Source organism: Oppia nitens, unplaced genomic scaffold (assembly GCF_028296485.1).
Source record: "Oppia nitens isolate AA-2021 unplaced genomic scaffold, nextdenovo-longstitch-racon4-pilon3 scaffold23_pilon_pilon_pilon, whole genome shotgun sequence".
NCBI lineage: Eukaryota > Metazoa > Arthropoda > Arachnida > Sarcoptiformes > Oppiidae > Oppia > Oppia nitens.
This window is the reverse complement of record NW_026533203.1, coordinates 1493008-1508596: the sequence shown is the minus strand read 5'-3', so window position 1 is coordinate 1508596 and position 15589 is coordinate 1493008. Positions and strand designations below refer to the sequence as shown.

The 15589-nt window shown below is 19.1% G+C and overlaps 3 protein-coding genes across 3 annotated transcripts; all 3 read right to left on the bottom strand.

Moving 5' to 3' along the window:
* Positions 1-8975: 8975 nt before the first annotated feature.
* Positions 8976-10007, bottom strand: LOC128953674 (ecdysone receptor-like). Its single transcript, XM_054299187.1, has 2 exons — positions 9863-10007; positions 8976-9761 (listed from the first exon to the last, which is right to left on the bottom strand). Exons 1-2 carry the CDS (start codon positions 9975-9977, stop codon positions 9013-9015), a joined length of 864 nt encoding a protein of 287 aa, XP_054155162.1. The 5' UTR covers positions 9978-10007; the 3' UTR covers positions 8976-9012.
* A 2406-nt stretch (positions 10008-12413) lies between these two features.
* On the bottom strand, positions 12414-13412 carry LOC128953688 (uncharacterized). The gene is made up of 3 exons (XM_054299202.1): positions 13231-13412; positions 12785-13033; positions 12414-12653 (listed from the first exon to the last, which is right to left on the bottom strand). Exons 1-3 carry the CDS (start codon positions 13319-13321, stop codon positions 12481-12483), a joined length of 513 nt encoding a protein of 170 aa, XP_054155177.1. The 5' UTR covers positions 13322-13412; the 3' UTR covers positions 12414-12480.
* Positions 13413-13887: 475 nt separating this feature from the next.
* LOC128953670 (putative uncharacterized protein DDB_G0286901) lies at positions 13888-15411 on the bottom strand. The gene is made up of 4 exons (XM_054299184.1): positions 15299-15411; positions 14730-15224; positions 14531-14663; positions 13888-14350 (listed from the first exon to the last, which is right to left on the bottom strand). The coding sequence occupies exons 1-4, from the start codon at positions 15399-15401 to the stop codon at positions 13924-13926; spliced, it is 1158 nt and encodes a 385-aa protein (XP_054155159.1). The 5' UTR covers positions 15402-15411; the 3' UTR covers positions 13888-13923.
* Between the last annotated feature and the right edge of the window lie 178 nt (positions 15412-15589).

Here is a 15589-nt window from a genome sequence, read left to right as displayed (position 1 = left end):
TATATAAACTTCATTTTAATTCTATAGTTAAGACCACAAAATACTTTCATTCATGTTATGTGAATATCGTATTTCTAATACAATAAGTTATTATATATAATATAGAGAATAATTTATAATAAATTAGTATTTATAATTTGTATATAATGTTATTTAGTTACTAATAATAAGTAATTTTAATTTTAAAACTGAAATTTTTATCATACTTAAAAAAAATTAATAAAAATCATATATCCATTATAAATATTATATTTGTAAAATAAAACTTTAAGTTTAATTAATTTACTAATGTTGACTAAACATACTACAAGAAAAGTAATATCAATACTAAGATACAGTTAACCTAAAAATGTTAGACACCTGTCAATAGATGGTTTCAATTATTGTCAAACTCGCTAATCACTGCTATTTTTAGTGATGAAGAATATAGGGTTACACTGAAAAATCACATCATTCACAGTATATTACTCTATAAACTCAACTAATATACTACTGTAGTGTATATTGTAATATATTTAACTCTAAAGTATAGCTAATGTCTGATCAAAATTAAATATCAGACCATTTGATAATTTGTGTGCAAAAAGTAATGGAAAATAGAGAAAACAAAATCAATGTTAATTTCTTTTAAATCTTACAATTGTTTTATTATTTCAAATCTAGTGATATCAGGTTATCTCTATGTTGTTGTGTCCATACAATTGGATGCTCTATCAGTAAATGAAATATTATAGATTATTTACATTACAATGTTATTATTTATTATTATTATGTAATCCATCATCTATTATTTAAAATGAGAAGATAGATAACATTTTAGTATATATGATACTAATCACAATAATGATTAACATTACAAGATAGTTGTAACACACAAAAATTATAGTTACATTTTATTTAGCAAAAAACACAACGCCTACATTTAAAAATATTGTTGTTTTTAATTATTTATAATAATTATTCTTTAAATATTTATAAATTAAAAACATTCTATAAAAAATGTTTACTTAAAAATGTTTACAGTAATTAAGAGTTTATTAAAAAAAAGTTTTAAAAAAGTTTAATAATAAAAATGTTGTCCTAACTTTTATGTATTACTGTAACAAATATAAATTGGAATAAATTTTTATTTAAACTGTTATGTTTTTTTCAATCACTAACACACATACATAAATATATATACATACATATATACATACATACATATATACATACATACATATATACATACATACATATATACATACATACATACATACATATATACATACATACATACATATATACATACATACATATATACATACATACATATATACATACATACATATATACATACATACATATATACATACATACATATATACATATATACATACATACATATATACATTCATATATACACTTATACACAAATAGCTCGTCAAATGTTATTTTGATTTTATTATTTGTTTTTTTATTTTGTCAGAAAAATTTAATTTTGAACGAAAAACCTCGTCTGACGCCAAATAATGTCATTTCGTATCATTAATTTGTGGTCCATTTGACGCAATTTAGACCCAAAATTAAACAACAATTTTATTTAATAATATTGTTATGTTTAATGTTTCCGTTATTTAACAATAATGTTTACGACATTACATTATTTTTTATCATATCTGTCAAAATTTGTTTTGTATTTACTTGAATATTTTTTAAAAATATTAGATACCATACTACCATACTAAATTTTACTATATTTTTAAATTACAATATTTATATCATACATTTATTAATATAAATTATTTGTTATAAAATATTATAATATTTATATTAAGTTACAGCTTAAATACTGCATGTTAAATACTATTTTTCAGATTATTTATTTTAAAATAAAAAAGTATAGATAATAATCAAATTATTATAATCAGCAATTGTTATTTCACATAAATTATAATAATAAAATTTTTATAACAAAAAAACGTATTGTTTATTAGATTACTTTTAGTTAAATATTATTTACAATATTTTTTAGAATAATTTAATAAATAAAAAAATTATCAAAATAATAAAGATTGATTACTGTATAACAAAAATTATTTAAACAATTTTTATCGTCAATAGCATAGTAACAGAAATGTATTAAAACACATTATGTAAATATTATTTTTAAAGTGTTTAGATATACAAATATCAATAAATAATGATAAATTTTAAAAATCCATTATCTACAGTAGTTTATTATTAAATATAATTTATCTTTAGTTAATTTTTCATTTTATATAATTTATTTTATAATAGATAAATATGTTATTCTCAATAATTTACTAAACATATATTTTTGCAAGTAAATATTATTATGCTGATTTAAAAAAATTAAATTATTATTTATTAATTTATATAATAATACAATATAGAAGTAATTGTTGTTTAATTATTTATATTATAAACCAAAAATTTATTATACTATAACATAAAATAATATAATTAATAAAGTTAAATATATTAAAGTAACTTAACATTAAATATCTGTATATTCTAATAATTAAATAAAAAATGTAAATCTGTAAATAATGTATTTAAAATCTTGTTAAAAATAATGTTTTCAAACAATTTTCTCGTAAAATAATTATTTTTCAATTAACATTGTGATAACAAATAGTTTTATTTAGAATAATTACAGCAAATATAAAATTTAAGTTGTGTAAAAATAAGGTTAATTATATGAATTAATTAATAATTACACAATTATAGCGTGCAATGTGCTAGTATAGTATCGTATGTGTTATATACTGTACATATGTAACAAATAATGTTATAATCTCTTTTTGACTGCAATTGTTTGAATACAAAAACAGTAAAGCGCTTAATTAAATTAAAATTAATTTACCGAAAAATTGTCAATCATAAATGTCAACAAATATTACATTAAATCTATTTTATACTGTTGTCACATATTCATTGCACAAAACAAATAATTAGTAATTATTATATACTCTTACAAATTGTTTACAACTAAAATATTTATTTTAAGTTATTGTTATAAATTATTAAACAAACTATACCATAATATAACAAAATTATAAAAGTTAAGTTTTATTTTTAAATTAATAAACTAAATAAAAATTATTGTCACATAGTTTTTAGATAGAATTTTTTATTTTAACATTTTATTTGTTTGTTTGTCTAATAATTTTTTAAAATTTAAAATTTATTTTAATTATAATATGAATTTAATTCTAGATTAATTTGATATATTTTTCACAATTATCCGATTCAATAAATGAATGGCTAAACATTTAAAATTTATATTAAGATATTTTGAAATATATTAGTCTCTGGATAATTTTGTATTATAAACTTTATATACTATTGTTTCTACAGAAAAATGCTAATGATTATTCCTGCATATTAAATATATAAATTGTTTTAAGTTTATTAGATATATTTATTATAGATATAAATTATATCATATTATTATAAAAATGTTTATAAATGTAATTAATTGTAAATGTTATTTTTTAAAATTTTATACAAGTATTTGTTTAGTTAATAGAAAAAATGCTGATAAAAAATATTCAAATTAATTTATATCGCTGAAAGCATGCAAGATTAAACTTTTTAATAATACATTTTAGTTACTCATTTGGGAATTATCAATATAAACACTACTTATGTATACAAATATACTGTAGTAAAGTATTTGTTTAGAAAATAATAGATTATTTTAATTATATCAAATTAAAAACATTAAATGTATGTACTTTACATGAATTGTAGTATTAAAATATTTCTGATAATTACAAATTAGATATTTCAATAAAAAAAATGAAACAACAATAATCAAGATTATATGTTTTATTTGTTGTAATTTACATTAGTATTTATATATTAGTTTATTAAATAGTATAAGCGAAACATCATTATTTTTAAAAATAATTTTTAAGCATTAATTATTTTATATAATAAAATACAATTTCAGTATAATCAACTTACAATTACTAGTTATCGTATTAATTGAATTGTATTTTAAATTTATAATGGAATCATTTGTTTTATTACAACATTTATTTATTACTATATATTTGTATATAAAAATAATGCTAAATATTATTTTTGCATTTAAATATCTAAAAAAATATTCAGTAAAAAAATGTTTTATTAATATTTTAAAAAACTAAATATACATTAATAATTAAAGATGACTTTATAAAACAAATAATTTATTGTTGAATATAGAATACAATTCAATTCAATTAATAAAATAACAACACATAAATCAAGGGTTTTATTTTAATTTAAGAGTTATTAAAATATTACAATTTTGACATTTATGTAATTTTTTATACAAATATACAAAAAATTTAAGAAATATTTATCTTGATAGGTATATAATGATTTTATGTTCAGTATATTATAAATTTTATAGAATATCAGTCTATCTAATAAATAGTGTATTGATTAATAATTTTTTATACTCTATTAAATAGTTGTTATAATAGTTGCTAAAAAACGTCAAATAGTTGTTAAAATAGTTATTTAAACTGTATTAAATAGTTGTATATAATTGCCAAAAAAGCCAAATAGTTATTGAAATAGTTATTTATTTTCTTATAAATATTTCAACTGATATATAATTTACTTGTTTTCAGCATATTTACAAAAATGATTTATATAAATAAACTAAATATTTCTATTGTTAAAAAAGTAATATGAGTTGATAACAGTTTACACATTTTATATAATTTATATAACTATTACTTTTTGTTTTTACATATATTTTAGCAATATTTTACAATTTAATGCTTATATTTTTCAAAATAAATGAAATAGTTATTTATAAGTTTTTATAGTTGCTAACCTAACAAATAGTTATTTATAGTTATAATAAAATTTCGGAAATAGCGTCCACTGGTCAACTTCGGTGGACATACTAAGTCCCAGTTATAAGCGTTAAACCGACAAAATAATTTTTTTAGTTGGAAATCAAGACACTACTAATAAATTAAGAGATACAAAACCTCCCTTATTCCACATACCGGTGCTATGATTGATATATCAAATGTTATTATGGTTTCATATCCGTTGTATAAAACTATAGAACCGATAAAATATTTTGTCCTAACTCTAGATGKTATAGACTATAACTTTAAAAGTATAGTAAAAAACTATCAAACATTTGAAAAAAAGATTTTATATTTCATACAGTATGATGTAATTATCATAAAAGTAAATAAATAGCATATATTTTAATATCAGTAATACTGATTCATTGAGCATTAATATTGTAAAAACATTTCAAATTTAATCATCAATAATCTGATAATTTTGACTTGTAATATTAACTGTATGGTTATAATTGTAATAATTTATATTATTGTATAAATAGTTTATATCAAAGTTTAATATATTGTGATTATAATCACTGTTATGATATTACATACAATTCAATATATATGAAAATGTGTAAACTTAATAATGTGACTACTAATCTTATAAGTGTCCCAAAACATAATGTTATATTTATAATAAATATAATCCTATTATTTAAATAAATCATTTACATTATAGACCATTATATTCATTATACAGTGTTTTAGCAACATTTTATTTAATGTAATTAGAATGTAGAGATTATAGAAATTTCTAATAAATTTTCCTGAATAAATTTCTAGTAAATTTCTCATGAATATAGAAATTTTACTTTATTATTATACTATGGGATCCCCATATCTATAGCTATTATAATACTAGGTATTTTTAAAACTACAATAGTATACAAATGGGATACCTATAAAAAATAATTTAATTATAATTAGTTTTTATATAATGTTATTCATCATTGAATTAAGTTTAATGTAATTAAATAGATTTATTAATATTTTGAAAATAATTAAAACACTAATAATAATATTTAGTTATTATTTGTAATTATTATTTATTGTTACAAGTTAACAAATATTGAAATAGCAAAATTAACATGGGCATTTCATAGACAAAAATTTCTTTTAGAAACTTTATAGCAATTTCTTTATTATTTTAGAAATTTCTCTTTTTGTCAACACTATACAGTATGTAATTTTATTAACATATCATAAGGTATACTGTATATGAATCAAACCGTATAATATATGTTTATTATTAATATACTGTATTACACTGATACATTTTAGCTATAAAACTAATAAAAGCATAACATTATCAGTTATTAAATCAATGCAATAATAAATGGTAAATAATAATAAAGATTTTCTTATTTTTTAAATTAACACTTTTCTTATTGAATATTAAAAAAATCAATTACATTAAAATTACAATTACAATACAAATATTGTTAAATTAACTAATATTTTGAAAACATTATTTTGTTTTGAGAATATTTACTTATAATATGTTATGTCATCTAAAAAAATTCGATCATTTGCTGCAAACATTAATCATAGATGTTATCATTAAATACTAACAAATCCCAAAAGTAATTAATTTTTAGTAAATATTAATATGAAATAAAATTTTGATGATTTACTTAAAGCATATACAGTACAACATATAGAATAATCATTAAAAACTATGTGTTAATTAACTTATTTATTTAAATAATGATTATATAATATATATTTATAAAGATAATTCTAAGAATTAATTTATTAGTAAATTTATAAAATATAAGTAATATTATTACAGTAATTAAGTATATTATTGATATGCAATTCAAATATATATATTTTTAACATAAATATTATTTAACGTAAGAGTAGTACTCGGATTTGCAAATGTACTTATGATATATTTTTCATTTAAATACAACAAAAATAAAATATTAATTAAGTATTGTTCTCTTATAGAAAATATTTTTAATTAATTTGATAAAAAAAACTTTAATTAGTTTCAATAACTTAATCTGACACTAAATTAACAGTGAATTTAATACATTTTATTGTAATTAATAAATACTTGACTCCGTATAACATAATTATGTGTCTAAAAACCCAATTGAGGGTCATTTAGTGGGTCTCTCTTTAGCATTGATTAAACAATAATATTGACATTAATGACAAATAATAATAATAATAATGTTATTTACAACCCGCGCAATGTCTTGAACCGTAAATAAATACTTTTAAGCTAATAGCTTAATGTAACAATACCTTAGGTTTATTATTAGGTGTCATCAATTTAATACGACCATTAAATACGGTCAACAATTGTACTGTTTATGAAAAAGTCGTGGAAAATGTAAAAGAAATGAAATTAAAATATGTTATAATATAGATATATAGAGTTACAGTATTAAAATATTTATTGATAATTTAATGATTATTTTTATAACTAATAATTAATTAATACCGTAATACACAATAACAATGATAAACTTGATATGAAGTAGTATTAGGTTTAAACCCCGGATCCTAATCATATCGTGACTGAAAAATTAGTCAATTAAACAAATCTTTGTCTTAATTCAATTCATTTAAATCAATTTGAGTTAAAATGCATTTTTGTATATCAACTTGATTTTTAGCATAAAATAGTATTTTTAATTATATACAAATAGATAATTTATAAATTATTTCATAAATTTTATAAAAATGGAAACTCTATTAAAAAACCATGACTTTGACTAAGAAATTGATTGTATTTAATTGATTACACCTTATTTTGATATTTAATTAATTTTATTATACACTTGACTATTGATATTTTAATATATTGTATCATATTATTTAAAATATTATTCTGTAGATTAAAGTATGTTAAGTATAATTTATAATTAGTTAAACTTATTGCACTTAATAGATAATTTATATAATTTTATTATTGTTGAAATAGATATAATATTAAATCTATTATTATTCATAAGTTGTTGAAATATAATAATTTAAGATAAATAGTTTTATTTAATATTATAATAATTAAATTTTATATTAGCTTATGTTTGCATAAAATTTTGAATTTGTAAAAATATAGTAATTAATTTTTTCTTAATTAATATTAATGCTTAGAAAAACAATAAAATAAAAACATTAAACTAACATAAGTTTTTAATAATGAAAAATACTACCAAAAATGCTAACAAAAATGCTAATATATGATTGCAATAAATTAAATTATTTAATGCTATTTAAGATTATTTTATAATTATTTTAAATTAATTATTGGTATCTAATATCTTACTACTATAGAGTCATTTATATTATAGTAGTCACAAAATATTCAATATTTGGTTTTATTTAATTACTTGCATTGTTTTTTTTACTTAATAGACATTATTGTTTTACAATGATTTTTACTATAATAAAGGCATACATATTAATATTTATAGACTACCGGTAATTATATTTATAATAGAAACTCTATAAAAAAAAATTTACTTAATACTTATGTTGTGTGAAATATATTTAATATTAGATATACAGTAAATGCGATATTTTTGTGAACAAATATAAATATAAAGTGCAACTAAAATCAAAATATTTGTATGTATGACGAGTGCAATGAAAAAGTTATCCAAAAAACTATATCACTCTATATAATACATTTGGGGATAAATGTTGAGTCCATTTATTTGTTGTTTATATGAATCCAAATGAAAACAAAATTAACTGCACTTTTATTATGCATTAAAAAAATTTTTCTATAATACTTACACCAAATGTGTACCAAATATTTAATGATTCGTATTTATAGTATATTTTTTATAGATTTTAATTTTTAAAAACGTTTATTACATTTTTAAATAATCATTTTTTATTTAAACATAATTAATCATTTTTAAAAAAATATATTAGCAAATGTGTTAATAAAAAACAGTAAAATTATTGAATTATTTTTTATGTTAGTTATTATTTTATTATTATTTTGAAAAAAATCAATTATATGTTAATCCATTTTAAACTTATTTGTTTGACAAAACAAATATAAACTAATAATGTAAAGTATTTTATGAAAATACTTTATAATATTAATTTAGTTTTAGTATTTGTAATATTAAATATATGAATAATATATTTGAATTAAACAAAAATGTAATATTTATTTGGATGAAGGAATCATATTATTTAAATGATTATAATAGCCGTTAGGCGGTCCAGGATTACTACCCAACACTGGTTTATATTGAATTTGTTGGTTTAATTGTGAGTTTAATTGTGGGCTAAAGTTTGTTGTTTGTGTTGTTAGACTATCGGCTGTTGGCAAATATGATGTGGCTGTTTGTGCGATCTGACAAAAAAATCCTAACACTTTAGACACGGGTGGTAAACGTTGGTATAGATTTTTAATCATATTTTTGATTTTTTCATATATGGGTGAAAATTTATACGGTCCTAATGTAAAGTGATACGGACCCCACTCTTTGTTAGCCAATTGACTTATATAGTGATCAGCATTCAAATTGATTCCACCGATTGATAGTTGTTGTTGAGGTTGAGGTTGAGGTTGAGGTTGAGGTTGAGGTTGAGGTTGAGGTTGAGGTTGAGGTTGAGGTTGAGGTTGAGGTTGAGGTTGAGGTTGAGGTTGAGGTTGAGGTTGAGGTTGAGGTTGAAGTTGAGGTTGAGGTTGTTGTTGACTATTACCAAACATTATATCTGAATTTGAAGATATATCTGAATTACTGCTTTTAATGGCACCGATAGGCGAGTAAATGCTATTTTCTTGTTGTAGTTGTGATTCTTTTGGTAACTGAAATATCGTAGGCTTTTGGCCTTCAGATGTCGGGTGCTGTTGAACAGGCTTTCCATTAACCAAAACATCTTCTAATAATTCATCATTAGGTGATGTCACTGAATAACAACACATTTTATAAAAATAATTATTATTATTATTATTGTATTTTTAATTTTATTTTATGATTTATATTATGTATTTATAACTATAGTATTACCCGAAATAATGTTATTATTATTATTACTGAGAGGTAATGCCATGATATGATCCATCAAATTGATCCATAAAATGATGGCTATTATGTAACATGTTTTTTCTATAGGAGCGGACATAATTGCAATATTGAATATCAAATGATAAATTTTAATAAATAGTTTAATTTTATATATTTAACTTATATAATAATATTTTTAATTAATTGAATTAATAGTATACATGTAAATGTAGGGGAAAAATAAATCTGTGCTAAATAACTATCTGTTGGTTTTATATGAGTTTTAATTAATAATATAAATTGATTCAAATTTCATTAGTTAAGTAATGATTTAATATAACAAATATTTATTAATTTTATTATTATTATTATAAAATTTAAACAACAATAATTTAATTTTAAATTAAAATGTGTGATAAATTATTAAGATAAAACTATTAATTTTTTATTTTTTTGTTGGTATAATTTTCTAAATTAAATTTTTAAAATTAATTATTAATATTGCCAATTCAACAATTATTTATTTAAGATATTTTGTATTATTTTCAAATATAATTTTAAATAATTAAATCAAATAAAAAAATTTATAAAGATTATAAAAAACTTATAAATCTGAAAATCAAATGCAATAAATAAAACAAAAATCTATATAAATTATATAATATAAAGTTTGTAACTTAATATTAATAGATTTGATGAAAACATGAAAATTTTTATTAACTACAAAAGTTTTTCTTAATTAAAAATGTATTCATATATAAATATAAAAAAATAGTATTTAAATGCATTAATACTTAAACATAAAAAGATATGTTATAAAACATATGAATACTATTATAAAGTATTATATATTAGTACTCGTGAAACGGCTGAGGGATATATTAGTTGAAAATATATTTTATATTACAGTACAGTACAACACATCACGTGTATAACACATTAGACTGTCTGTCGGATTGACATTTGGATATTATAAGCAATTTTGTATTAAATGATTTTACGAAATACAGCATATTATTGATGAAAATCATTTCATCTATTGTTTGTATTTATAACATAACTTATAATCAAACATATACTCTATGAGTCCTATACTATGGAATATAAGTATTGAAACCATTGACCCGTTTTCAAGCTTATAGATATTTGTCAAAAAAGTTTGCTACTAATATATGATATATATATATATAATTTTTTTTATTTCAAATACTTGTCATGAAATACATTAAAAGTTCGTAAAATAAATAATATATAAAATAAAATACAATTAAAATAACAATCAATTAAAGTTATAAACTTATTATAATTATTTTCTCCTCTAATATCTTTTGGTATATAATTAAATAGTTTAATATTAAAATTTTAAAAAAATTATCAAACATTTTAAGCCATGTCTAGATGTTTGGTATATTTCAATGTATTTATATTATAGATATTAAAATCGCTTATTTATTGATAACATCTATTGATAATTTAAATGTTATTAACGAAATACAACAGTTATTTTTAAAACTAATTGAAACCTAAACTATACAGCAATTAAAAAAATTATAAATTACTATTTAATGTATTTATTATACTGTACTTATAATTTTGACACATTATTTTATATTTAATACTAATATAAACTGTACAGTAGTTTTTAAAATATTTAAGATCATAATTTTAGTTGACATCTATTGAATAAAATACAAAAATAAATATGGATTTTATACTGAACTTGTAGTGTATTTGTTGCTAATTTAGTTTTAGTTTAATTTAATTTAGTTGTATTTGTAATCATAATTTTAAAAATATGATTGACAATTAAAATATTATTAAAATATTATTAATATATATTAAAATATATGTTATATTAATATATAATACTGTATATAAATATAATAGAAATACCAATATTAACAGTTATCGTAATAAATATATTACTTTATTTTTAAAATTATTAAAATAAATAATTTTTAAAAATACAGTTAAACTAATTTGTTTTTATTGTTTATATTATTCAAAAATCTCTCATTTTTATATCAATAATATAAAAACTGAATTGTTTTTTATTTATTATTTATTAAATATTTAAACTGACATTTTGACATTATTTTGTTTTTAAAAAAAAATTATTTTTGTTCATATCTTTCTCCTGTTTATCATTTATTTCTTAATATTTATGCTTATGATTAGTGATCGACGACTAATTAGTCTTTACTTTATTATTGGTTAACAAATAGATGATTATTTAAATTATTCATTTTATTAGTTTATTTTACAATTAAATTAATTTTAATGTTGTTTAGATTGATGATTCATTGATCAGATTAATAATAATTATTAAAATATTTTTTGTTGTAAATTTCTATAATTAAATTTTACTTTTATATATTATATACTTGTTATCTTTAATATAACATTACTAAGATTTAAAAACAATTATGAATTTAACTAATTCATAATTTATTCATTTATTTATTTTTATAACAGCAAACATTTAGCAAACATTTAATATATTAAATATTTTTATAGTTTATGATAAATATATGTTTTTTATGGATTATTCCTCTCGTAAATTGAATTTTCTTAATATACCGTATTTTAACTGTTTATCATTTTATCAAATTCAAGATTCATTACTCAGATTCAGTACTTTGTTGTGTTGAAGATTCTGTACTATCAGATGACTGTTCAGTACTTTCTTCAGTTGAAGATTCACTACTCTCTGATGTTGAGTATTCATCACTTTGTGTGGTCGACTGTCCATCACTTTTCGGTGTTGTTGTTGTTTTTGTTGTTGTTGTTGTATCTGTTATTTTGCAAAGAATGTGTTAAATTAAAAACTAGTATACAGTATAAATAAATGTTGAGATATGGGATATCTATGGTATGTATTTTAATAACTAATTTATAAAAAGTAATTAATGTAAACGACTGTACCTTTAGATTTGGTATTATATGTTAAATTGAGTTTTGTGGCAAACTTTTTAACAATACTAATCGTACTACTGATCAATTGTTTAATATTAATTTTGTTAAAATGTTTTTCAATAAATTTTTTTGTTTGTTCAAAAAATTTTTGCAAATCTTTAGGTAATTTATTCATGTCTGTAATTTGAGCATGCTCTTTTACTATAGCTTTGAAACTTTTGGTAAATTCATCAATCAACTTTTTCAATCTTTCCAGTCCTTATTATAAAAAACAATAACATTGAATACTGTATGTTAAATATGATGTTTATTATTAATGGGAACAAATCTATATATTTAATCTATAATACAGATTTAAGCCTATTAATGTTATATAATTTATATAAAATTATAAATATTTAAATTATAATTATGTTTATAATATTTATTAGTAATAATCAATTAGTAATCAATACCGTCACCAATAGTTTTAGACGACTCCGTTTGATTAATAGATTTATCTTGTGTTTTATTTTTATCAATTTTAACAGCAGTTGTGGTCATCATTGTTGTTGTTTTTGTAGTTATGGTTGTAGTTATTGTAGTTTTTTTAGCATTAATAATGTACCAAGTACAAAATAATAATACAATTATTAACAAACTACTAATATTTAATTTAGATGTCATTTTAACCGTTTAATATTTGCAGTTTAATGCCAATTAAATTAATATAATTATATTAAATATATTATAGTATATATATACAATACAATAGATTTTAATGATTTTATAGAATGCTCTATATTTTAATATTTTAATTCCACAATTAATTTTTTAGAAATTTAAAACTTAAAACATATTTTTAGAATTTTTGCTTATGCTTCCATATTTACTAATTAAAAAGTTATTAATTTATATTTTATGCATATATTATTTTTAGTAAATAGTTTTCATTAAAATTTCACACATATGTTAAATTAATATACTTATAGAAAAATTATTATTTCTAAATTATATAACTAAACTAAACTAAAACACCAATAATTTTTTTCAATTGTTATTCTTATTAATAATTTAGTAAAATTGTAAGATTCTAAAAATGTTTATTTGTTTGAATAATTAATAATACAATATTAAAATGTTATTAAATGATAATAAATAAAAATTGTTTAAAAGGGTCCGAAACCGAAAAACGTGTCTTTATTTGTCTTTTTCTTATTTTTTTGTTTTAATTTTCTTTTGCGAAGATCAGTCTTCTTGTCATTTTCATTGTCAGTCTTTTTGATATCTTCTGTAGAATCGTCTGTATTGTCGACTGAGTCTTGTGTTGTAATTTGTTTATCAATAGGACTATTGGTATSAATTGAAGTGATTATTGTTGTTGTTGTCGATGTCTGTGATTCTGTTTCTAATATTTTCTTATGTTTTTTGACTTTACGTTTACCTTCGCTGTCGCCAAACAGTGACAACGGCTCGAAATTAGTGAAATCAAACAATTTATTACTCAAAATATTTTTGTTTTTACTTTTTCCACTTTTATTACTATCACTATCACTGGTCATCTTATTAAAAGTTTGTTCACCAATGTTTTGCATCCTATTTATAAAATGGTTATTCATATAGTTATAACAATATATAATTTTTTATTTATCATGTATTGATATACTGAATATGACATATGATATATTGTATATTTATAATAATAATATATATATTTATTATTTCTAAAAAAGTATATAAAATTACTAACAGTTAAAAATTAAAATAATTACAAACTTTTTTGGTATATCTGATAATTCTTTTGGTTTATTAATATGTTTGCCATAATTTTCTTGCAATTGTTTCTGAAAATTATTAGAAATTTCCAGCATTTTCTCCAATTGTTTTAATCTTTGTTGTTTAGCCGCCTCTGAAAATAACATTAAAATAATATAAAAAACAATATTGACTAAATGTATTAAATATAAAAACTGACCATGAGCACTGTTATCTAATATTTTGCTGGTTATATTGTTGGCAACATTGGTCCCATTAGCCGACATAGTAATTATTATAGTTGTATTGGTAACGGTAGCATTTATATTGCTATTATTGTTGATGTCAATTCCAACTAATTTACTATTATTATTATTTGTCAATTTGTAATCATTAAGTGGTATTTTTTCATTTACTAAATGAACTGTAACACTAGTATTGCTAATTGTATTATTATTAATACTATCGGTAGATAATATATTAGTTGTATTATTTGGTGTTTGATTTAAAATTATATGTTTAACATTACTACTATTGCTATTATTTGCATGAATTGAATCACCTACTATACTACCTTGTTGTGTATTATTATTATTATTATTGTTGGTTAATATTGCATTTGTCAAATTAGCATGAACAGTTTTATTAAGCAAATCAGACACAATTGTAGTTTGAATTGTTGTTAAAGTGGGTATTGGTGTCGTTGCTATGCTATCTAAAAAAATTTAATTTACTATTATTTTTTTGTGTGAAATTTTAATGAATTATATTTTTATATAATTAACTTACTATTGTTTATCATAACATTGCTATTGTTTTCTGATACTATATCTTCAATTAAGACAACGATCAGAACATTATACAGAAATACAATTCCCTGTTTTGACGACATTTTATATTTGATAATCAAATTAATAAWACTTAATAAATATTTTTATTAATTATCTTTAATGTTAATATTAATTACGTATAAAATAAAATACAGCAGTTGTTACAATACTATATTCAACAATAGTTATTAAATAAAATTATTTGATTTTAATAACAATAATTTTACAWAAGTAGACAAAARTAGTTTTA

What these genes read in the sequence shown, in the direction of transcription:
- LOC128953674 (XM_054299187.1), bottom strand. Translation starts at nt 9,977, where the DNA reads ATGTCCGCTCCTATAGAAAAAACATGTTACATAATAGCCATCATTTTA. An exon ending in TAATAATAACATTATTTCGG is followed by an intron (nt 9,762 to 9,862) that starts GTAATACTATAG and finishes GTTGTTATTCAG; the next exon opens with TGACATCACCTAATGATGAA.
- LOC128953688 (XM_054299202.1), bottom strand. Translation starts at nt 13,321, where the DNA reads ATGATGACCACAACTGCTGTTAAAATTGATAAAAATAAAACACAAGAT. An exon ending in GTCTAAAACTATTGGTGACG is followed by an intron (nt 13,034 to 13,230) that starts GTATTGATTACT and finishes TTTTATAATAAG; the next exon opens with GACTGGAAAGATTGAAAAAG. An exon ending in ATATAATACCAAATCTAAAG is followed by an intron (nt 12,654 to 12,784) that starts GTACAGTCGTTT and finishes GCAAAATAACAG; the next exon opens with ATACAACAACAACAACAAAA.